General features: G+C 42.0%; 1 protein-coding gene across 1 annotated transcript; it reads right to left on the bottom strand.

Annotated features, from left to right (window-relative positions):
- Nucleotides 1-1424: 1424 nt before the first annotated feature.
- LOC132422080 (52 kDa repressor of the inhibitor of the protein kinase-like) lies at nucleotides 1425-3998 on the bottom strand. Its single transcript, XM_060006923.1, is given in 4 exon segments — nucleotides 1425-1525; nucleotides 1825-2052; nucleotides 2055-3149; nucleotides 3152-3998. Coding segments are annotated over 4 exon segments (2271 nt in total).
- Between the last annotated feature and the right edge of the window lie 21337 nt (nucleotides 3999-25335).

The following is a 25335-nucleotide window of genomic DNA, read 5'->3' as shown; positions in this document are numbered from 1 at the left end:
TTAGAGAATGTTCTAATTTCATTCTTTTACATGTAACTGTCCAGTTTTCCAAGCACCACTTATTGAAGAGACTGTATTTTCTCCATTGTATATTTTTGCCTACTTTGTCATAGATTAATGGACCATAAGTGGGTGGGGGTTTATTTGTGGGCTTTCTGTCCTGTTCCATTGATCCATGTGTCTGTTTTTGTGCCAGTACCAGACTGTTTTGATTACTGTAGCTTTGTAGTATAGTCTGAAGTCAGGGAGCATTATTCTTCCAGCTCCATTCTTCTTTCTCAAGATTGTTTTGGCTACTCAGGGTCTTGAAGAGTGTTGTTTGTCATGATTGTCATGAATTTATTTACATATCATTAACTTTGTTTCTACAGCATATTTTTAATAGCTGCATTTTATTTTATCATAAGGATATATTATAATTGAAACAATTCTCTGTTACTTGACATTAGGTAATTCCCAGATTTTTTTAAACAAAATTCACATTTTATTTAGGTTTAAATAAACTATACAAAATTGATTTTCTTCACCAAAAATAACAGCAATATTTTCTATATTATTCCTAGATAAGCCACAAAACACTATTTTTGTAGGTTTTCTAGGTTTTGCTTGTAAATCAAGATGAGGCAGTAGATATAGTCATGGAAAAAGACAGAAGAAAACAGACAAATCAGTTGTCAGTATCCATGATCTCTGATCCTGTCTTGACCATGAAACAGAAGTGTTCAACATATACCTGTCAAAAAGCTTATGAAGATGTAGGCTCAATAAAGGAATGTAAACAGCAACAATCAGATGTGGAACAACAATGGCAGGCTCTTCCATTCAAACTTTAACTATAACTTGTTCCTTCAACTTCATTTGATAAAGGCAAAATCTACACTGAAATCCTTGCTTGGTGAGCTCACACGTTTCTCTAACAGTCTGATCATTTTAACGGTCCCGTACAGATTTTTAACAGCATACGTAAAACTCCTACTATTCAAAGGTCAGTCATGAGCTTCATTGTAATGTTTTATAAAATGTATTCCTTCCTCCCATACCTCCTCCTCAAAGTTTATTTCTTCAAAGAACTGATAACTAAGTACCTGACAATTGGATCCACAGTGACAAATGTTATATCTAAAATGACTTAACTAATACAATTTCAAAGTACCATTAGCAGAGATCACACAGAGTGTAGCATGGTACTTTCAATGCTATCTTCTGGAAGAACAGTTAGGTCTCCAAAGCATGGGACTTCAAACGGGCCATTTAAACAGGAAGATTATCAATGACTAATGTACTCAATGGGAGGCCTACAGGTCAAGGTATTCAGTGATTAAGTGGCCTACGTACACCTTACAACTTTTCTGTAAGATATTTTCAAATTTCTTACAGATTTTTTCAAATATCAAATATAAGAGAAAGCCTATTTTAAAAGTCTCTTAGGTATTTTCAATGGTTTCTGAATTATCTGTAGGAAGCTCTGACTTACTTGTATAGAGTTTGATATATGTACCCACCGTTAAATCCAAATCGTGTTTTAAATTTATTTATTTATTTATTTATGGCTGTGTTGGGTCTTCGTTTCTGTGCGAGGGCTTTCTCTAGTTGTGGCAAGTGGGGGCCACTCTTCATCGCAGTGCGCGGGCCTCTCACTATCGCAGCCTCTCTTGTTGCGGAGCACAGGCTCCAGACGCGCAGGCTCAGCAGTTGTGGCTCACGGGCCCAGTTGCTCCGTGGCATGTGGGATCTTCCCAGACCAGGGCTTGAACCCGTGTTCCCTGCATTGGCAGGCAGATTCTCAACCACTGCGCCACCAGGGAAGCCCCAAATCGTGTTTTATATCAAAATTTATGTTAAGCAAAGTCAAGTTACTTGACCTTTGGTCTGTCAAAGTGTTCCTCAGGTATGCTTTGAGACGCTTTCGCCCATTTTCATAGCGTTCATTCTCAAACTTCATCACAGGAAGAATACATAGGACCTTCAGCAATGCATAAACATTAGGAAAAAACTTGATGTCTGGCAGATGAAGGGCTTCATAAATAGTGGATGGAAGTTCTATATCTTTCCACGTTTCCAGCTGATTCTCCAACAATGCAACTCAGCAGAGAGTGTGTCAGGATTAGGTAAATCACTTCTGTACATGTCAGCATGATGCTCCTCTGATGTATTGAATTTAAGCTGTCCCATGACAGAGGGTACCAGAGGTAAGCATTTAAGAGCTTTGAGGTGTTGTTCTGAGAAGATATAAAGCAGTTCCTGAATAATGTGTTCCACTGTTGGAACACTTAGAGTTTCTTTATAGTAACTCTCAGAGGTTAGCTGAGATTCCAGGTTACTGTGCTGAGCTCTGCGAAATTTCCCTGGGAGTTTCATCTGAATATCAAGTTTGGCTGCCAAATTTGTGGCTTCCTCAAACCAAAATTCATGATAAACTTCGATATTTTCCATCACTTCATTTAGTGAATGTAGCACTGCAGTCACACTACTGGCTGCAAAGAAGACATCAGAAGTTTGCCCCTGAAGATTTTTCCCAAAGGCTCTTGTAAAAGATAGAACATTTTTAAGAACAACAATGGTAACGATGAAATCAGAATCTGTTACTACACTACAGGGTAAAAATGCTCGGCCAGCTATACAGTTATTCCATCTAACATTTGTGTCACTATTTATACCATCTAAACATAAAACAAGTGCTTGTAGGAGGTCCACTAAGATTTCAAAAGCATCATGCCTGCCTGTCCACTGAGAATGGCAAATTTCCTTCAGTTCTTTGCCCCTTTCTTCGTTGTTCTGAAATAGGACAGAAATTACATCGTCAAGCTCTAAAAGCAGTTGTGGTGATCGATGGGAAAAAGAACAAACTTCCTCAATTGTTCCTAACATGACAGATACTCCCATAACAGGCACTGATTTTGCCAACCACATATTTAAGGCACAGGAAGAGCAGAGTATGTACATAGCTTGGGGATATTTCTCTAAAAGTCTAGAAGCAACAACTTTCATTTTGGAAGAAAATCCACTGGACACAGTGTAAGCCTGGCCACAACAGTACCCCATGTTGAATCCCCACGTCTCAGTTATCGTAGTGTGAAATTTCACAGCCAGAATTTCTGCATCAGCTTCATAAGGCAGGAAGCCCACAGATTCCTCTCTCAGGTTGTGACAACAAACCTCACCAACACAGGCAGGTGCTCTTCCCCTGCTATGTCCACCGCATCGTCAGTGACGATGGAAAAGAAGTGAGAGTCTCTCACCTCCCTGAGGGTTTCTTCCCGGATGCAGCTCTCACAGATCTCTAGCATCTGTTTCTGCTGTGTTTTCGAACAGAACAATGTGTTAACTGCTGTTGTCTCCAAGCGCCTTCTCAGAACCTCTTCAGAATTGATCCGGCACTCCAGCAGGGCTTGAAAGTTATCAGGAGTAAAGAGACCTTCTGGGATTTCATCAGCTTCATGTCCATCCAGAGGTGTGTTCTGTTTTCCTGTAAGAATCAAAATTTCAAATAAAGATTTTAAGTATTCTTTGTTTTCCTTCTCTTCAAGGGTTAAAGGTAAAATGTCTTCACCCTGCTCTTCACCCCCTTCTTCTGCACTGGGGTTCTGAGCATTGCTGTTGTTTATTTCCTTATGTTTTCGTTCCTGTTCAGAAGTTTCATCAATTTTTTTCTGTTTCAGTGGCCTGATTTCATCTTCACTCAACTCTTTTATTCGTTTTCTGTGTCTGCTGTGTGGATTATTCAAATGGCTGGTAAGATCAAATATTGTTGGTATTGCATTACCTCGAAGAACTGTCCTATAAGGGCTAGTTCTACAGATCATAGATGTCTCAAAGTGTTTGGCACACAATCGATAGTGTTTATTTAGTTGATCAGGTGTTCTATCTTCTAAGTCTGCTCTCCTACAATTCTCCACCCACTTCTGACATCTGGCTGGATCCCGCGGGAACCTGTAAAAGGCCAGGTCCGACTGCGAGCTCTTGCGCGTGCAGTTGGGGGCCGCGCAGAAGTTCGGCATCGTCGTCTGCCCGCCGGCTGGCCCAGCCTTCCCCTCCCCGCCTCCTCAGGGCAGCCCGCCTGTCGGGGCGGGGCCGGGGAGGGGAGCCAGGCTGGCGCGCCGGGGGGAGGGGCCCCAGATTTTTGTTTAAAAGTACTGATATAAATATCCCAGACTATCAATTTGCGGTCACACAATGATGATTTCCTTAGAGAAAATGCTTCTAATTGGACTTTTTGGGTCAAAGGTTATTGGCATTTTAGGGGCTTTTTATATATATTATCTAATTACCCTCCGGAAAGAGAATTGGACTTCAGTTTCAGACTCGCAAGCAGTGTGAGCAGCTGTCTGGTCACTGAACCTTTACCAACACTAGATATTGACCATTGGTACCTTTTCATATCTTTATTGAAGTCATATTAATTAGCTACACTAGAGGATTATAAAATAATAATAGTTACACACTGGCCCCTTCCTAATGCCAGATCCTAAGCTGAACACTTTACACACAAACATTTCCCTTAAAAGTCCCATCCATCCTGGGAGATGGTGTTATTAACATCCCCATCCTTTAGATGAGAATATGAAGACAAGAATGGTTAAGTAACTTGCCTAAACTCTCATAGCTAGTAAGTGGCAAATTTGAAACTAGGATTGTGTGATTTCAAAGTTTGAGTTTTTACTGACAAAACCATCCTGCTTCAATAGCATAAGTTTTTAGATGCTGCATAATCTGTCTTAAGTTGATTCCCCAGAAAGGGTTTCAGACTTTGAGATCTGTGTGCAGGAGAATTATTGGGGAGTGCTCTTGGGAATAGTCCCTGGGTTCAGGGCAGGGGCAGAGAAGCAAGATGGACACAGAGGGAGAAGTTAAATAGCAAAGCAGTTGTGACAAAGGCCTCAGCGAGTTCTGGAGCCAGGGTTGGGGTGGGAGGTGCTTCAGAGCATCCTGCATTGGGGCCAGAAAGCCAGACCTTCATAACCCTGTCATTGAATGTGGGCCTGGCCGGATAGTGACTTAACCCTGGATAAGGCAGCTCCGTTTGCCCAAAGGCAAGTCCCAGAGAGGCTCCGCTGTGAGCTGTCAGGCAGGAATGAGTGCCTTGGTGCTGAGTGGGGGTATTAGCAGCACAGCACACATCCCCTCAGAACTCAGAAACAGTTGTTCAGGGGACTGACCGGATGAGTCAAGCATAGGCCCAGAGTCCTGCCTGTCTTTAGTCTTTCTGGGAAAAGTATAGTTTTCCAAGGAATTTTTCCTCCTTTTCTGGGACTGGCTGGAGAGGGTCATTGTCACAGCTGTATTCAGCTTCAGAATGTTGGTGGTGGGGGTGGAGGAAAGAACTGAGGCTGTGGTCAGGAGTCCACTGGTCACTGTTCATTAGCTGGTGATGTCACAAAGGGTCTTGTGGGAGGCAATTTCTGGTGCCCTGTGCCAGTACCCCCTTTCACTTCAGGAATCACCTTGCCCCATTTTCAGCTCATATGGTTTTATGGGGCTGGCCCTCTCCCCAGCCCCAGGAACGGGCACAGGACCAAATGCCTCTGGCTACAGTGATTGGTTAAAGAATAAACAGGTGACTTCCCCAGGCTAATGAGAGTCACACCTGGGACTTTGGCTGGAACATTTGGGAAAGAGATTCTCTTTCTACCATAGTTGCTCCAGCCTGGAGTTTCTGGTGGCTATCGTGGCCTTTACTTGGAGAGTACTCATTGGGAGAAAATGGGAGGAAAAAGACACATGGAGGTAGAGACAGAAACAAAGAGATACAGAGACAGAGAGGGACTGATTTCAGTGACTTGGTTTTAGCACTTGAATTCAGACAAGCCTGTGGTTATACTTTCCTTATCACCATTCTTCAGACTTTTCAATTACCATAGCAAATAATTTCCTTTTTCTCCCTCTTAAGAAAGTGTGGCTTGGGTTATGGCCTTTGCTTTTGACAGAGTTCTCATGATAAAAGAGATAGCTGAAGGTCTCAAAGCACAGTAAACAGGGCTTCTTGGCCACCAGCGGCAGTTTTGGGGGGGGAGTGGTCTAGTATCCCTGAGCATCATAGAAGGCTGTAGTGACCACCACTACAGTGTAGTGACGGCACTTACCTAGGGTCACACAGGTGCTGGAAAATCCAGTCGGAGGACATACCTCTCCCAATGCAGAGAAGGAACTAAATGTACACTGACCTTCCCTAAAATCTTTATGTGATAAATAACACGGGTATTGATGGCTGGTGAGGTGAGATGGGCTGCGTTATGTGCTGAGAGATACAAAGATGAATCAGTCATGAACTCTGGCCTCAAGGGGCTATTCTCAAAGTGTTTTTCTTTTCTTTCTCTTTTTTAAAATAAATTTGTTCGTTTATTTTTGGCTGCATTGGGTCTTCGTTGCTGTGTGTGGGCTTTCTCTAGTTGCGGTGAGTGGGAGCTACTTTTCGTTGAGGTGCACGGGCTTCCCATTGTGGTGGCTTCTCTTGTTGCGGAGCACGGGCTCTAGCTACGCAGGCTTCAGTAGTTGTGGCACGCAGGCTCAGTAGTTGCGGCTCGCGGGCTCTAGAGTGCAGGCTCAGTAGTTGTGGCACACGGGCTTAGTTGCTTTGCAGCACGTGGGATCTTCTGGGATCAGGGCTCGAACCCGTGTCCCCTGCATTGGCAGGTGGATTCTCAACCACTGCACCACCAGGGAAGCCCTCAAACTTTTTTTCTTAAACTCAACGTATTTGAGGTAGAATTGACAAGATTTGAGTATCAATGGAATGGAGGAGAGGAAAGGGATGATAGAATTAAGAATGACTGTAGCCAAAACGATTAATTAAGGTGGGGAGTAGAGGAGAATCTGATTAACTGAATTCTGGTTCACCGAGTCTTACTCACTGTAGGAAGAGCCATGAGCCATGCAGTTTTCTTCCCTTCTTCCCTCCCTTCCTCCCTCCTTTTTCCCCTTCCTTCCCTTCCCTTTCTTATGCCAGAGGTAGATATTCATGAAGTATGAGAGGCCAGAATTGGGAGTGCAACATGTAACAATTAAATGACAGTGTCATAAAACTATCACTCTGCTAGATTCCAGGAATAAAATAGGATGTATTTGTACTGATTTAAAGTTATCTATGTTTATTTGCTTTTCTACCACTTGCTATTTTGAATGAAAGAATTATTTAATGTGTCAAAGATTATTTTCCTTAATACATGCCTCCTTATTTACCACTCTGCTTCATCTCCTCTCTTTTTTTTTTTTAATTTATTTTATTTATTTATTTTTGGCTGTGTTGGGTCTTTGTTGCTGCGCATGGGCTTTCTCTAGTTGCGGCGAGCGGGGGCTACTCTTCGTTGCGGTGCACAGGCTTCTCATTGCAGTGGCTTCTCCTGTTGCAGAGCACAGGCTCCAGGCACACGGGCCTCAGCAGTTGCGTCACTCGGGCTCAGTAGCCGTGGCACACGGTCTCTAGAGCGCAGGCTCAGTAGTTGTGGCGCACGGGCTTAGTTGCTCCGCGGCATGTGGGATCTTCCCAGACCAGGTATTGAACCCATGTCCCCTGCATTGGCAGGCGGATTCCCAACTACTGCACCACCAGGGAAGCCCTATCTCCTCTCTTTTTTTCCTGTTCCCTCTTACTAAAAGCCAAACGTTGATAAGAAAGTAAAAGAAAATACAGAAGTTGTGTCTAAATAAACTTAAATTGTGTTCATTTTCCCCCATTTTTCAAATTGTCCAATTTCATCAGACAATGACCTCAGTCTAGCCTAGAATAATAAAGGCAATTATCAGCTACTCTGCTGCATGAATAAGCCCTAATTTTGCTTTGCCAAGCAGTCCATTAACTGTTTGCTGGATTCTTCTGTTTTTCTTCTTTGTGTCGGAATCAAGGCAAGCATCACAAGCCAAGTAGCCATACTGCAGACTGGAAGTAAGTGGAGAGCCAAACAAGGAAAACAGACTCAGGGACGATTAATTTTCCCTGGACGAGAAACAACCTACTCTGATCAGAGAAGACCAGTGTCACTTAACATATGACCAACTACTGTCCACGGAATGAATTACCATGGTAACCCAGGGCTGCAGAGCACAAAACTTCTGGATCAACCCCATTTTGTGCTCATTGGTCACATCTTGTGCCTTCTGACTCTTTGAATATCTACTGTGTGTAAAGCATGTGATGAACTTCATCATTACTAAATAGAATTTGGACAAAGCCCAACCCCCCTTTCCAATACAGAATGTACCTTAGGAATAAGATTGAGCAGAAATATAATTCCATTCCATGCCCAGAGACTATACGGGTATCCACTTGAGATGGGACGATACACATTAGGCTTAGTCCTGATGCTCCAGGCAGGCCCACTTCAGCTCACTCTCAGGGCTGAATCCAAAGTACCAGGGTGGATACAGTCATGTGTCAAACTGACTACACAGCCAGAGAAAACACTGGAGAATAACCAAGCTGAAAGAAAGCATCTTTCCAAGTCAGGGCTTACACTCTCCACAGATAGACCTAAATCAGTCTGTCTTTTGACTGTGGAATGGGAAAGGATCCTTGAATTGGACTGATGTCCGTGAAGCTCAGAAAAGCTGGAAGAGAATAGGATGACACTTGGCAAATAATAACTTTACCTTCAGGGAAATCCACAAAGCTTACTGGTTGTCAGAAATTCCCACAAGGAGCTCTCGCCCTGCAGGAGTCTTGCCAATTACAAAAGTTCAGAGCTTATCGAGGAGTCACTCTTAGCCTGGCACTCTGCCAAAAGCTTTGTAAGAGTTAGTTCACTTAAATCATCCAGTGAGTCTATGATATAGTTTTTAATTAATCCGGGAAAACGGAGGCTCCAAGCGGTTAATTAATTTGACTAGAATCACAAACTACAAGGTGGTAGAACCAAAGTAGTCTGACCCCAGATAAGCCTATGCTCTTATCAGCTTTGCTTTGCTGACTCAATGCCCAGCTTCTTTACCTGGAAGGAAAACTATGGAAAACTGTGTATACGGACTGTAGGGCCCACACAGAAACATCTTACTTGGGCTGTCCTCTAATATTATTCCCTCTGCTTTGCCGGAATGTAAATGAGAGACTCACCTGGCTGAACCATGCCCTTATATCATTTGTGGAAATGTAGTAAAAGGCGTTTGTTCCCTGCTATTCGCTGATCTAAACAGGGATTGGTTTGATTTATTTCTAAATAGTTTTACAAATTAATTTGGAGGCAGTATGCTGTAGTGGTAAAGAGCACAGCCTTAGGAATAAGCCTGCCTGGGATCAGTATCAGCTCTGTGTCTTCCAGCTAACCCGCCTGACCCTCACATCCTTTATCTGTAGAATAAAGGTGATGATGGTTCTTACTTTGGACGATTATTATGAAAATTAAAATGAAGTACTTAGAAGTGTTCTGAGCACAGAGTTAGCCCTCAGAATTAGATATTGGAATTATTTCTCTGCTTGCTGTTTTCAGAAAGTAAGTTACATTCCCAAAATCTCTTCCCTAGAAGTCCTGCAGCCAGGTGTGCTCTAGAATTCACAATTTGGGGGATTTTAGAAAGGTAACAGGGCATCTGTACTGTATATGCTTTATGATGTAGCTTCCTCGGTGGGGCCTGGGACAGCACACAGTGATCAAATGAAGGCATATTTCTTCAGCAAAATGTATAACTTCTTACTCTCAGTGGGATAAGTAGAGATGATAAGAAGTCTTGTGTCTTTTGTGGCAAGTGAGTTTGCCTGTGACTACAAATAAGTAAATACATAAATGGGCTTGTTTTCAGAACTGTTTGCCTTTCAGAATTGTGGACAAGAGACTGTAGATGTTAACTACAGGACAGGAGTTTCACTAGGCATCCAATTCCACTCCCAGCTTCAACCATCTCCTCCCTGAAATGGATCCCCCATCAGCACTTCCTGGACTCACTTTCATGTCCAGGTACAGAAAGGACAACTCCCGGTCACTTCCTATTGGTACTGCAGGCCTGACTTGTTTTCTTTCCCATCAGACCTGCTCCTCCTCCCATATTTCCTCTCTTTATTAGCAGCATCTCAAATTCCAGTCCCCTTGGAATCCCACCTCTCCAGCCAGTCGGCTGCACTGCCCTGCTGCTGGTGCTCTCCTGCTCTCCCGAAGTCTCTCCCCCATCGTCTGGCTGGAACCTCTCTCCCTCACTGGTTGTCCCAGCCTGGCCATCAGATGCAGGCTGCTGGGTCAGTCTCCCCACAGTGCCGCTCACATCCTGGTCCTCCACATTTGAAGATCCCTCTTGCTTTCAGGAGAGTCCTAGCTTGCCAGCCAGCTCTTAAGGGTCTGTGGAACCTCTTCTTAACTTCTCTTTCCAGTCTCACCTGCCTTTGCTCCAGCACACCTGTGGACTTGCTGTTTGTCCAACAACCCATGCAGCTGTCTCTGTGTGTTGGTGTGTCCTCATACTGAGCCTAATTTACCCTCCCTCGTCTCTACCTTTTGAAACCTTACTCAAGCCATTTGCTGCCTCTTCCTTGAAGACTGTTTTGATTGCTCCAGCGGGAAGTGTTCCCCTCCCACCACCCCATCGTCCTTTCCTTGTTTCTTCCCTCATTCTCCAGTTGCTCTGTCCATCTTGCTGTCTGTAGGGAGGCTGCACAGCATCATGGTCAGGAGTCCAGGCATTACGTACCTCATCAGGTTGTTTTTAGCACATTTACTGCTTTGCTGTGTGTAAAGGAAACCATTTAGCAGAGTGCCTTGGGGACAGCGAGTACTCTTATCAGTGTTTGATTTTTTGTTGTTGTTGTTTTTCTTATTCTGTACGTTATAGCATGAGTGCCCTCGTGGAAGAAACATGTCTAGTTCATTGTTCAAATCCTCTTCAGTGCTTTTCATAATCTCTCACACACTGTGGGTAAAATGAACATTTGTCAAATGGAATTCTTATACCTTCATACTCTTCCTTTTTAATACTCAACTCACCTACAGCCCTTTTTGGAGTGAAGGTCTCAGAAGCTCAAAAGAATGAAAAGGTCGAGCCAAAGTGAGAAGATTGTGTTCTTGTGTGTGTGTGTGTGTCTGTGTGTGTGTATTTTTAGTATTTATCTGTATGTATAGTATTTTAGTATACTTTAGTATATATTTGTATATGTAGTATTTGTATTTAAATACACAAGAGTCATAGGGACTATATCCATTTCTTTGAATGACTCAACCTAAATAAAATCTGGAAAATTCTATATCCATCAGTGCTCCTGAGGAATAGCGTATGAAGAATGAATGAGAAATAACTCAGTTTAGGGTATGAGAAGAGGACCACCTGGCAGAGGCAACGGGAAGCTTCATTAAGGTCTGTTAAACCCCAGCTACTAGGTCAATAACGGGGATTTGTTTTGAGCTCTGTAAAACTGTAAGTATGTTTAATTGCACTGTATAATCCAGGCAAACCGTTGACCCTTCTCAGATGCTCTGCTGTCAATCCAGCTGCTGTGCCAGCTGTTTCCTTTCGTCCCAAAGCCGCTCCCCGAGGTTCAAGTGAGCCAAGGCAGCCAAGGAGATAAAAGCCTTTCCTCTCACTGGAACTGGATGCCTGTGTGACAGACCATCTGCCACAGTCCTGCAGTATCTGATCAGATCCCCCTCTGCCGTGACTGTGGGAGGGGCAGCCGGGGAGTTGAGAGCAGAGGCATCATAGAGACCAAAACAGAAAAACTGTATCTAGTCCAAGTCATCAGATCCAAAGGGAAAGGCACGCTTTACAGACAGAGGGCTTTTAAGCGTACGGTTGAGTTGCAGTGTGAGCAGAGAGTCTGCCTTTCCTCCACCATCTCCAGCCCTGGAGGTAGGTGGGCACTGCCGGGACCCTCCTCAGGATTCCAGGTTGGCCACAGTTGGGGCCTGAACATGCCATCCTGCGTGTGTGTGGCTTTTGCTTGGTTTTTTCTCCACACATAATCCATTCTTAAGAGCACCCCACTTTCCTCTGGGGAATTGCCGCATTCCATAGTGTGCAGTCATGATGTAGTAAGTCCAGGGCCCGTGTCCCCCAGTTTGCAGTTGAATATTCCATGCCGAACCCTTCAGCCTTCACTTAGATCCTGCACGTGTCCCCATTGCCTTCTAGAAAACTCTCTTTCTGCTGAAGTTTCTAAATAAGTTTCTATGGCTTTTAATCAAGAACCCAAACTCAGACCCTGTCTGATTGATGGGCATCTGAAAAGGGCCTTTCTACAAACACCATTTCCGTTCCTTCTAGTCCTTCTCCAGAAGGCTTCCAGGCTTAAGGGAACATTCCCCAGAGGAGAAGAAAGAAACAAAAGACTTCCATAGACAAGTAATCCAGGGAGCCGGCTGTGGGCAGCATGGGCAGCAGGGTTGCACTCACTCAGCGTCTCCGGAGCAGCTCACGCTAGCTGGACCCTGCAGGAAGGTGTGGGCTGAGCTGATCAGCTCATTGAAGCCCCACCCAGCTAAGCATCCAAACTGAGTTTATGCTCTGGTTGAAAACCTTTTCTAAAATGTACTGATATGTTTTACATTTCTGTATCAAGCTCTACTGCAGCGGTGCCCTCAGCGCCCATTTCTTGGGCCCCCTGGAGCTGTTTGCCTCTGTGCTAATTGCCGCGCTACTTGAGTGCCTCTGTAATTTTTAGTGTTCTCCCCCTCCCCACTTCCTTATTTTGAGTAGTTTTCTCTCACTTCTCACCACTAAACGTGTCTGCACACTGTATCACTCTTCTAATTTTCTATCAGCTTTGAAACCAAAACGTCAGGCTGGTTAGAACTACGTGTAAAGCAGAGTGAAGGCTTTGGTTGTGAGTAAAATGCATCTCAGCACATGGGCTTTGTGGCGTCACCTTTCCTCCTATAAAGGAGTTTTCTCTTGTATTCTGAAATGATAAGATTGTCAGAGCTGAACTCCAGACACAAGAGATGTTTCTGTGCTCAGAAACCAATTTTATTTCTCTCAGATTTGACTGAACTTCCTCAGCTGCTTTTCCTCCTCCAATGGACTGTTAATCATCTTGACAAAAATCAGTAGAAATCCCTGAGTTCTTACAGGCTGCTCTTGATGAGATGTTTACATCAGAGTCCACTCTTGTCAGAGAGGAGACACGAAAGATGGATCAGGTAGCTTTTTGTTGCATAACAAGCCACTCTGAAACCTAAAAGTTTAGAATGACGATCTTTGTCTGTTCGTCTGTGATTCTCTGGTTCAGAAATCAGGCTCAGTTGGGGTGGCGTGTTCCTGCCCCACTTGATGTCACTTGGCGACTTTAGCTAGGACACCGGGGATGGTTGGGAAGGCTGGTTCTCTCTCACCTCATGGTCTCATCCTCCAGGAGGCCAGGTGGCCAGCTTGAGCTTCTTCCTGTGGATGCTGGGTTACAAGACGATGAGGATGGAAGCTATGACAGTAGGCTCAGAAGTCCCACAGTGTCATCAGCCATATTCTGTTGGTTGAAGCAAGTCACAAGACTGGTCTACACTCAAGGAGTAGAGAAATAGACTCCATCTCTTGATGGGAAAAGGTGCAAAGATCTGTGATCATTTTCAATCTATAGCAGCAGGAACCCCCAAACTCATCATTTTATAAAGGACCAATAAGGCATAAACTCTTCTGATTCTAAAATAATCATCTTTCCCTGGCCTTGTCCAACCTCTTGTTATCTGATTAGTGCTTGTGAATTAACAGATTGCTTTCATGTTCTGTATTTCATTTATCTACAGGACAAACTTTTGAAGTGTGTCATTTCCTGTTTTGAGATCAAGGATTAGAAGCCCAGAGGAGTTAATGACTCTCTCAGGGTCCCACAGCTATGAAACAGGGGCACTTCAAGTCCTGTGCTTGTCCCCTGTGCTCTTCTTATGAGGAATTCCATTTATTTCAAGAGGTCGGTCTGCTTATTTAGTATCATGTTTGAGATCAGATTGAAGCTGGTTCTGCCCCCGGTTCAGGGGGCAGGTTGCTAGTTCAGGGCTACCACTGACTCATGGGAGATGAGCGCACATTCGTCTGGGATGCACTTCTCCCTAACCACAGAGTTGTGCTTACAGATGCCACATGTGCTTTCAGGGGGCTCTAGATCGGCTACACTGCAAGTAGAAGTGTTGGTATGTACCGCTGGTACTCCTCAGAAGAGCAGGACTAATAGTCATATCACTATAAAATGATAGCCGCAGACTGGGAACTTTTATGGCTTCTAAGCATATATAGTGAAATTCTTTAAACCCGTTGCCTTCAGAAATCTATAGCATCTAGCTGTCCTGTTAAATGAGGTATGCATGCCATGGTTCTCTAGCACAAATGAAGTTTTGAGTTCACCTGGAAACATGTTTGAGCTGTTAAATAGTCATCTTAAAATAAAAAAAGGAAAAAAAAAGAGGAACGTTCTACCCACCTGCCTGAGAATCTTGAAAATTTACTAAGGGGATGCTTTAAAAACGAAATGTGAATAAAGTAAATCATCGAACAGAGCCTCCACACTGGACAGAAAGTTCAGGGATACATGGAGGGATCAGAGATCATTATTGCCAACTGTGAAGGAATGTCAGCCTTAAAATGACTACGGTGATACATTATTTATTTACCTACTGCATTTCTATGCTTCCTCTAGTTTTTCATTTCAGATGCCAAGGAATCTGAGGCAGGGTTCTTGGAAAGTCACTTAATTTCTGTACCTTGTGACACTTAGCGGTATGCTGTCATTGATGCTGCTTTTGCAGCTTCACATTTTTATTATATGGAGGATTCTTACTTGTAATTCCTTTCTTTATTCCCAGTTCTGTGAGAGAGCCAGGGCAATTTCTCCGTCTGAGTGAGGAAGCCGAGACTATGAGGCTATTCTAAAATCACAAGTTAAGTCAAAAGTGAAGCTAAAACCCCTGTTATAATTCCTTCCACCTGTCGTATTGCTGGCTTTTAAAAATATGTAATAGTCTATGGATTGTTTTCCGAATATCAAATAAATGCACAAATAAATAAAAGTCTAAACAAGAAAATAAAAATTATTTAAGATCCCACCACCTAGAAATAACCACTGTCATTCTGTCATTGGCTGGCTCTGTTTTCTTGTCTTTAGTATTACTGGAATTATATGTGTATACAGATTTTTATCATGATTTTTGTTGTTTGGCTTATTTTGCTTAAACTTAGATCGGGAGTATTTTTCAATGCTATTATAAAATCTTTGGAAATATAACTATGAAATGCTGCCGTGATACCATGTCATATGCATATTCCATAATCATTTAATCAGTGCCCTGTTGTCTGACAGTATCATGGATACTATCTTGTTTTTAATCCAGTACATAACAATGGAATGAAAAAGGTTATGTATAAATTTTCTTTTATATTTCTGGCTTTTTCCTTAGGACATATTCTTATGGGCCTGTAGGGTCAAAAGCCGTTACATTTTTTAAGGCACTTGACATTTCTTAAATATTAAATCTCCCCCATTAAATTCAGGCGAAACTCAGACTGTGAAAGACAGCTTCTCAATAGTAAGCACCAGGGTTCGCTCTACTGGAAATTCTCTTCTAGGAGAGGCAGGAACATATTCGATGGACAGTGGCTTGGTCTCACAAATTACACCCTACACAGAGATTGGTAATAATTTCTTTAATGGGCTTTGCTGTCTTACTTTTGCTCTCTGTGTCCCTGTTCTAAGATTCTGCTATAACTTCCACAAAATTCTCCACTATGAGATTAAAAAGTGGGAGTGAGAGGAATAATTAAAGTGTGGAAATCTGGTGAGAAGGCTGTGTTGTAGTTATCCTGGGCCTGCTCTCCTTTGCATCTATTCCCTCTGCCTGGAGTGCTCAGTACAACCTTTTCGTTCAGTTACTTCAACTCATCTTCAAATAATCAGCCTAGTCCTTGCTTCCTCTGGGAAGCTTACTCTGTCCTCCTCCCCATTAAATCTCACTATAATGGCTTCGTAGTACTTACTGCCTAACTGTGGTATTTATCACATTTTAAACTTTACATTTATTTGAAGACTTGTTTGGTTAGTATCTGCCTCACCTACTAGATTGTGAATTTCAATCACATCTGATTTTTGCACATTATTGTATCTTCAGTACTTGGCATGTAAAGGTTCAATAAATATTCGTTCACTTAATAAATGATTGAGTGAATGGATGAGTGAATACAAGGCTATATAAGTATCAAAATAGAAGAAGTCGGGGTCAGGGAAAGTAGGGAGCAAGGAGGTGAGTGTGGTTCCAAAAGGGCAATATGAGGGATCCTTATGGTGATGGAAATATTCCCTAGTTTGACTGGGTCAGTGTCCATACCCTGACTTGGCAAGATGTGGGTAAAGTGTAGACGGGATCTCTCAACCTCATGTGAATCTACAGTTATTTCAAAATAAGGTTTAATTTAAAAAACAGAAGTGATGTTCAGTCTGTGGAAGTTGGCCTAAAACACTTTTCTGTACACTGAGTTAAAAGGTGAGGAAAGCTCCAAACTACTGAACATGGTTGCTGGTGGACTTGTCCACTACATGATGAGTATAAGGATGTTGGAGGAGCTGTTTCTGTCACTATGCTCCTACTATAAATGTTTGGCTGGAGAAAACCCAGATGTACATTTTCTGAGACATACAGAGGGTATCAAATGGGAATGGAATGTTTAAGAGCTCTATCTTGTAAGGAGCAAAGAGCGACCTTTTTGAGGATGTAAACCATCTGTAGTCATGGTCTGGCTTTTCTGCACTGTAACATGTGAGCATGCCATTCAGTACTGTCTTTATATATCCTGCAGGAAAATATCTTCTCCTCATGCTTTTTCTGGTATTGATTTATAAGTTTATGATGGAAGTGACTGTTACTAAGCCCTGGTCAGAATGTTGCCTGGGATCTACAAAAGCCAAGGTGTTTGCCATTGGTTTACAGAGCAGAGAGAACTTTCAAGATGTCAGTGGTAGCTGAGCTCTGTTCCCTAAGGAGGGAAAAATTTATTGCAAAAATCCTTTACTTAGTGAGAAAGTAATTTGGCATCAGATAAAATAGGAGGGAGACCTTATCAATATTAGGGTCATATCAAGAGCTCATCTTTTGATCTTTCTTTAACATATATATGTATATATTTTTAATGATCTTTCCTTATAAACACATTAGGCTTTTCTTTCTCTTCAGATTTGTTATAGTAGTTGTGGGAGGATTCCCTTTAGATTTGGTCAGTGTCTGGTTAGTATATAAATGTGCATGTTTCTTTTCTAAAGGACAAAGAAAATTTTGTCTTCAGTTCTTATAAACTACATTTCAAAGGCAAAATTTATTTGTATTTCTTATACAGTTCTTTGAGTATTTAAAAAATTTTTCTCCCAACTCATACCCTGCCTCTTCCTTTCTTCTGTTTTCTCTGATTACTATCCTCCCATAGAATTTGCAGAACAAAATAACTCTGCAGTAATAGGTTGTAACTGCTCGGTAATTGCAAGCGCAGTGCTTGAGTGCTTCACGCAATGGGTTGGTACAAAAACAGGACTCCTTCAGGTCATCTCTGCTGGAGATATTTATCATCAGAGAGATGCAAATACAGTCATCTGGAAAATGCTTTTTTAAAAATTAATTCAAAGGATGTTGGGTAAGGGTGGCCAAAATCTCATGATCCACAAAGCTGCTAGCAATGAGAATAACGGAATACAGAACACACAGAAGCAGCACTCGATTGATGCTAAAATGAAGGAAGGTTTTTGGGAAGGAGGCTGAAGAGCACAGGGTAAGTCAGTTCTTGTTTGACAATCTGATTACTAAGAAATAAGAGAGAGTAAACAGCCTACTGGATTAAAGGTCTGGTGGGAACCAGTAAGCTGCTCTCTGAGCACAGTTGCCAGGGTGATAATAAAACCACTGAGATGTGCAGAGAGATGGACATGGATCTTCTAGCAGGAGAAACAGCAAGGAAAATGGAAGTGAGCGTTGGCAAATATTTTCCTGCAAACTTGCAGAAGCTCTGTTCTTTGCAACTAATGGGTAAGGTGTTAGTCTTTATAAAGCTGCACTCAAGGCAAATTTTATTTTCCTTGTATAATGAGGTATCGTAAAAGATGTTACTGGAAAACAAAACATCACTGAGAAAAGGACTTGAAAACCTTGAGGTGGGTAAGACTTCAGAGATAAGTTATCTACACTTTTCTTGAAAATCTCCGGAATTAATGATGCTAAGTCCACACTACCAAATATTTAGAATGACTATAGGTCAGTTGAGTTATCCAGTCTGAGAATAAAGGAAATCAGAAAATAGTTTGAGATGAATGAAAATGAAAACACAACATAGCAAAACTTACAGGCTGCAGTTAAAGCAGTACTTATGGGGAAATGTATAGCCGTTGATGACTGTAGTTTTTAAAAAGGATATAGATATCAAATTAGTAACCTAAACTTTCATCTTAAGAAACTAGGAAATGAAGAGCAATGTAACTCAAAGCAGCAAGTAAGATTAGAGCAGAAATAGATTAAAGAGCAAATAGAAAAATGATAGAGGAAGTCATTCAGTAAATATAGTTGAGCATGTTTATGTGCCAGGCATTGTACTAGGTATAGCTAACACCACGTCTTTCTCATCCCCTTGTCTGTGGGTTCCTCGTGGGAAACAGTTTGAGTGAATCGCCTTTGTGACCTCTACAGTGGTTTTTAGGTAGTACTCAATGAATGTGGCCCATCTGACTGAAAGATTAGTACTCGCTCATCCTTATTTCTATCAACAATACTCAGAGGTTGCTACAGTTCATCATGCCTGTTTGTGTAATAATATCACTAGCTAGAAATTACTGAATACTTTCCAAGAGACAGACTCTACCTTAATCACTGATGTTCACAGAAATTTCGAAGAAAGTATGAATATCAGCCCTTTTTACAAATGAGGAAACAATGTTGAATTGTAGGTCACAGATAGTAATATGTGGTAGAGATGAGATTTGAGCTGAAGCCCGCAGTACTCTTCCCACCACACCATAGTGAGTACTAAAGGAAAGTGTCACTTGAATTGGACCGAATATTATGGAAAACAAGGTACTAAGGATTCCATGTCCCAGTGTGCTAAACGACATGACCTCTGAGAACAGCTGCCCAGGTAGGCACAGCTGTCCAAGAGGGGTGCCTGGGAATGTCGTCCTACGGTAGCTGCTGCCTTTCATGGAAAGTGAGCTTTCAGATTTCAACGCTGAGAGCTATGTAAGGCCTTCCAAAATTGATTTTTTTCCTATGATGGCTTTTGTACCCTTTAACAACCCAGGCTTATTTTTTGATGGAACTAGACCCTAGTAATTTCCAGACTAAATGGATTTCAGAAGTTCCAAAAGGCTGAACTGTTTGAAAACTACACAGCCTACATGTGGCCACAGAGGGAATCTTCCTCTTGAGCCAACTGCATTCTGAATATTGAAAGTCATTTTTACAGCTAATGCAGTTTTTCCAGATGGATTCTTTTTCAGATTTGGTCGACATTACCAGAAATATAAGTTCTTCTTATTAAAAAAAAAAAAAATTTCTTTGAGTTTGAAATACATCAAAGTTAGAAATAGTGTTCTGTGAGTGGAAATGTGAATTAAGATGCCTCTAATGTCACTTGTTCTGATGCAGTTTTCCCTGAGAATGTTGTCAGCAATGCACTGTGATTGTGTTGAGAAGGAAAAAGAGCTACTTTATACGGCTTAGTAATCTCTCCAGAATTAATTCCATAAGGGACAGTCAGTACATCCATTTTGGCTAATAACCACAGTCTATGGTAGTTATCCGAAGTAAGCACCCTTTCCACCTGGAAGACAAATTTGAAAGCTAAATTCTTGATTTTATCTTGGAGATGTCTCATTTTGTGGTGTCCCTGTGATTTAATTATCAAGCGTCTGTGTTGCAAAGTTTTGTTTTTAACTTCTTAATTGAGGCATAACATGTATATAGTTAAGCATATAAATCTTCTGTGGACAATCCAGTAAATGTTTCCATATGTATACATCTGTGTAACCACATCAAGACCAAGATACAGAACATTTCCAGCACCCCCAGAAAGCTCCATTGTGCCGCCTTTTAGCCAATAACCTCTTCAGAGGTAACCGTATTCTGACTTCTATCACTATATATTTGTTTTGCCTGTCCTTAAGCTTTGTAACCATAGAATCATGAATGTGTATTCCTTTGTTTCCAGTTTGTTTTGTTCAACATTATTTCTGTGAGATTCATCCATGTTGCATGTAGCACTAGTTTATTCTATTTTGTTCTGTGTAGTATTCCATTGTACCACATTTCCTTTTAAGCATCATAGCCAAGATGACCATACATTTACTCAGTGTGATAGGCAAAGAACCTATCTGTCACTGCTAGAGGAAGATACATTAAATTTTTTAAAATCCTATGGTCTTATCTCACCCTACAGAGAGAGACAGAGAGAGAGCGAGCAAGAGAGAACATCATCTAGCCAGAAAAAAATCATCTCACATTGGCAGACAAGTCAGCCCTTTATTGGGTCTGAGCAGTTTCACTTTTCAACTGCCTCTACAATGGTTTGCAATATTCAGGGATTCCTAATAAGAAGGTAGTATTGTTAATTGACAAGCGTGGAAGAAAATATTGCCTTTTTGGTTCATAATCAGTAAAGCGTATTTAGTCGTTGAAACATCATTGGCAGCTTCAAAAAGAGGCAGTTTCTAGGAGCAGTACACTTGGGACAAGTGTTGATGGTGTGGAAGCCTGAGTCATGTTGACACTCAGTAGATATCAGTACGTGGAATGTACTTAGTGCACTCAATACGTGAGTATATGAGGACCAGGAAGAAAGAGGCTCTATAGCTAGAGCCCATAGACATGAAAGAGCAGAACAAAGTGAGATGGGTGAAGAGGTTTAATGGAATAAAACCTGAGACTGGGGGGATTTTATATAGAACTACGATAGTATGGTGTATCTGAACACATAACACAGTTCCAAGGGGGTGGAGATGAATAGAGAAATGGGAGCCTAGATCGTCTTCTAGCATTTGAGACTGTTTTATGATCTTGTAGGGGAGTGAGGCATTCTGAGGTCATTACAGCATAAAGTGTACAAAACTGCAGACCTTATTAGTGCATTGTCTTGAGCCAGCCATCATGATAGTCATGCTAACTAGAAGCAGAGAGGCATTTGATAAAATAGTAAAAAAGGAGAATGATGTAGAATTCATATATCATGAAAGAAAGAGCTTGAGGTGAGAACATGACTTATAAACTCTTTCGGCTTCACCATTCCAGTTATATCATTAAAATAAATAAGTATTTTGTCTACAATTCATTCATTCATTCAATTAGTTTTTGTTGAGCTCCTCCCATGTGCCAGGATACAGGAAGAGACTTATAGGTACCAATGCCCATTGTCAATGACCACACCCTGAATCAGCATCTTAGCTATTTTCCAAGGACATTTTATCCTACATCTGTTCTTGCTGCCTGTACTTTCAAGTCTGTGACTATATTTACAGTTTTCTTTTTGCCTTTGACATTTGCACTTCTCACCTCAATGCTTCAGTAACTCTCCATGCCCATTACATATCCTGCAGCTAATAGCTACGCTGCTTACCTCAGAAAAATAAAAGAAAAATAAAAGAACCTTGAGTTGGGAATTTGTTGAGAACTACGAGCCAAAGGCTCCTACATCCTGACTGTGCATTTTCTGAGCGTGGTTTACAAAGGAAAAGCATCTGGGTTTGCTTGGGTGTGGACGGAAGAGAAAAGTAGGCATCTGCTGGTACTTGGGGTGTCTATAATGAAGTTCCTTCACTGTCAGGTACCCCTACTATAAGAGGGAGGGGAATTTGTTTTCCTTCATCCTTCAGCTTCAGATGGTCTGAGAAATGTATCTATTGTGCAAGTTGCTCAGTGCTCAGGACAGGAAGTTCAATAAGAAATGTCATTCAGACGCTGAATTGCATTCATTTTGGGTTGAGAAAGAAGGTCCAAGGAGGAGGAATGGAGAAGATATAATGGACTGATAAAACAAATCTGGAAGGAGAGAAAACATTTGACCCTAGCTGAGGTTACAATATTACAACAGGACTCTTGTTTTTTGAGCACTTACTACTTGTCAGACCCTGTGCAGCTCCCAGGGCTTGCAGTATCTGATTTAAGCTTTCTGGCAATCTGACCAGGTATCTACTATTAATTTTATCATATTAAGAAGAGGAGACTGAAAATCAGATACTTTCTGTAGATCACAGAGCTTATACACAGCAGATCTGGGATTTGAACTCTGGCCTGAGTGACCCCAGAAGCCATGAATTTAACCAAGTGGCATGCTGTCCCCATCTCTATGTGTAGGTTGAGATAGGGGAAGCGGTATAGGACAGAATGCTTTTCATTAGGAGGTGAAGGTAATCAGAGGCAGAGGTACCTGCACGTTTGGAGACAGAGAATTGGAAAGATGGATCCTCAAGTTTTATAAAAACTTGCAGGCTCTGTGCAAACCTCTGAATACTCTAGTGCATCAGGTAGCTCTATACTTGGAGGGGTGGGTATCACTGCCAGTCAAACCTGGATATGTCCTTCTATACGGAAACCTGATTTTCTTGTCTTCATTCATCAACCACTCTGAAGCTAAACCAGGACCTCCACAACTGGAAAAGCTCGCTAACCTTCTACGAGCTCTCTCCTTATGATGTCTCATCTGCATCTCACCATGCTGCTGTGAAGTATGATGCAGATGTAATTACTCCATTTTCATAGATGAGGAGTCTGAGCCATAGGAAACTACATGGAATTGGACTAGCTGGGTCCCTGCCCCCTCCCTGTTCTCCAGGCTGGTTCAGTTGTTTGTGCTTCAGTCTGTGTAACCCTGCCAAAGAACCAGTGCCAATGCTTGTCAGAATTTAAATTAAATTTCAGAGGGTTCACAGGCTTGATTTCTTCTTCTCTTGTTTTTTTTTTTTTTTTTTCCCTTTTTAGGAAAATGTTCTCAGAGACTTGGTGTATTTGGTCGCTTCGAGTCCTTCCTACTCTAGAGCCAATTCCACAAGCTGTTTCTGGGAAATGCAGGGAGCAGAGCCTCACCCAGACCTGCTGAAGCCTGAAGGATGGCAGAACAACCAAGGACCTCCCTAGTGATTCTGGAATCATGAAGACTGCACAGCCTTCCCTACTGACTCCATCCATGCTAGTGGGGCTATAGTCATGTCTTGCTTACTAAAAAGCATCAGCTCTTCATTATGCCAGGCATTATGCTGTGTGCCGGGGATTTAGAGGTAAATGAAACTGTCCTTACCTTCAAGGCTATCATAGCTCAGGCAAAGTGTGTTCGGGGGATAAGCCTAACAGCCTACCCTTAATAAGCCATGGTTAAGCATGAGACCAATTGCATGAATAACGTGTTACAGGATTTCTGAGGAAGAAAGATTTGATTGTGCTTTGGGTAAGGAGAATGAAGGGGGGAGGCTGTTTGAGTTGGGCTTTGGGGCACGAGGAGTGTTTTACGGCAGAGGCAGCATTATGAGCAAAAGTGAGAAAACATAGGAATAGTTTGAAAATGATAATTCCAAAGAGGGTTCTGTGATTTTAATTACTTCCTTAAAGCCGTATTCATTTACTTGTTTATTCAGCAGATATTTGCTGGGTTGCTACCTGTGCCAGGGCCTGGCTAAGCTCTAAGGATGCAGCAGTGACTAGGACCAGCCAGATCCCCGCCCTGTGGAAGATGAAAGTCTCATGGAGGAAGGCGAAAGCTAATCAGCTAATTACACAGGTATTTCTTTGGTAACAGTAATGACAAGTAGAAGTAAAAGGGTACCAAAAATGTGCCTAAGAAGGGGCCAGAGCTTGTCATTGGAAAGTGAGGAGGCCGTCAGGATGGGCTTCTTTAAGGAAGTAATATTTAAGTTGGAATCCAGAAGATGATTAGGAGTTAGTTAAGTGAACGGGAAAAGCATTCCGGACGTAGGAAGTCGTTATGGGCTGATCTGTGTCCCTCTCTCTGATTCATATGTTGAAGGCCTAGACCCCAGTACCTCAGCATGTGACTGGATTTGGACATAGAGACTTTAAAGGCGTGAATAAGTTAAAATGAGGCCATTAGAATGAACACTAATCCAATGTGACAGGTGTTATTCTAAGAAGAGGAAATTATGATATACAAAAAGATACCAGGGGTGCAGGCTCACAGATCATGTGAGACAGTCACTTGCAAGCCAAGGAGAGAGGCCTCAGGAAATCAACACTGCCAACACCTTGATATTGGACTTATATCCCCCAGAACTGTGAGACAAATTTCTGTTGCTTAAGCCACCCAGTGGGTGGTATTTTGTTTTGGCAGTCCTAGCAACTAATACAGGAGTAGGGTATGCTGAAGCCCTAGGGTGTGTGGGGCTCTGTTTGAGGACTGGAAAGGTGGCAGCTGTGGCTGATGACAATTTTGGTTCTGACTTGGTTAAGTCTGTCCCCTGTCCCTGGCACTTGGCATTCTCTCCTTGTAAGACAAAGGTCCTGGATTGATTGACCATCTCTGAGGTTCCTCCTGGGTCTGTGATGCTCTAAATTCAGTTCATGAATCCTTATAATAATCCTAGGACCCTAGGGAATAAATGGGCAAGATGATTATTTGAGAGCCTTTCAAAACATTCATTTTTCCTTTCAGCTTTATTGAGGTATAATTGACAAATAAAATTATATACTTTCAAGTGTACAATGTGATGATTTAACATACATAAATTTTGTGAAATGCTTATCACAATCAGGTTAATTATCACATCCATCATCTCACATAGTTACTTCCACCCTTTTGTGTGTGTGTGTGTTGAGAACACTTAATATCTGCTCTTTTAGCAGTTTTAAGTATGTATTATTATTAACTATAATCACCATGCTGTACATTAGATCCCCAGAACGTATTCCTCTTTTTTTTTTTTTTAAAAAAAGAAGATGTTGGGAGTAGGAGTTTAGTAATTAATTAATTTATTTTTGCTGTGTTGGGTGTTCGTTTCTGTGCGAGGGCTTTCTCTAATTGTGGCAAGCGGGGGCCACTCTTCATCTCAGTGCGCGGGCCTCTCACTATCGCAGCCTCTCTTGTTGAGGAGCATAGGCTCCAGACACGCAGGCTCAGTAGTTGTGGCTCACGGGCCCAGCCGCTCCGCAGCATGTGGGATCCTCCCAGACCAGGGCTCGAACCCGTGTCCCCTGCATTAGCAGGCAGATTCTCAACCACTGCGCCACCAGGGAAGCCCCCTTATTCCTCTTATAACTGAAAGATTGGACCCTTTGAGCAGCCTCTTCCCCAACCTCTAGCCCCTGGTAACCACCATTTTATTCTCTACTCTCCATTTCTATGAGTTTGACCTTCTTTTTTATTTTGGATTACACATATAAGTGAGATCATAGAATGTATGTCTTTTTCTCTCTGGCTTATTTTGCTTAGCATTATGTCCTCTTGGTTCATCCATTTTGTTGCAAATGGCAAGATTTC

This window comes from Delphinus delphis, chromosome 3 (assembly GCF_949987515.2).
Source record: "Delphinus delphis chromosome 3, mDelDel1.2, whole genome shotgun sequence".
Taxonomy (NCBI): Eukaryota; Metazoa; Chordata; class Mammalia; order Artiodactyla; family Delphinidae; genus Delphinus; species Delphinus delphis.
The sequence above is the reverse complement of the archived record's forward strand: the minus strand, read 5'-3'. Positions and strand labels throughout refer to the sequence as shown.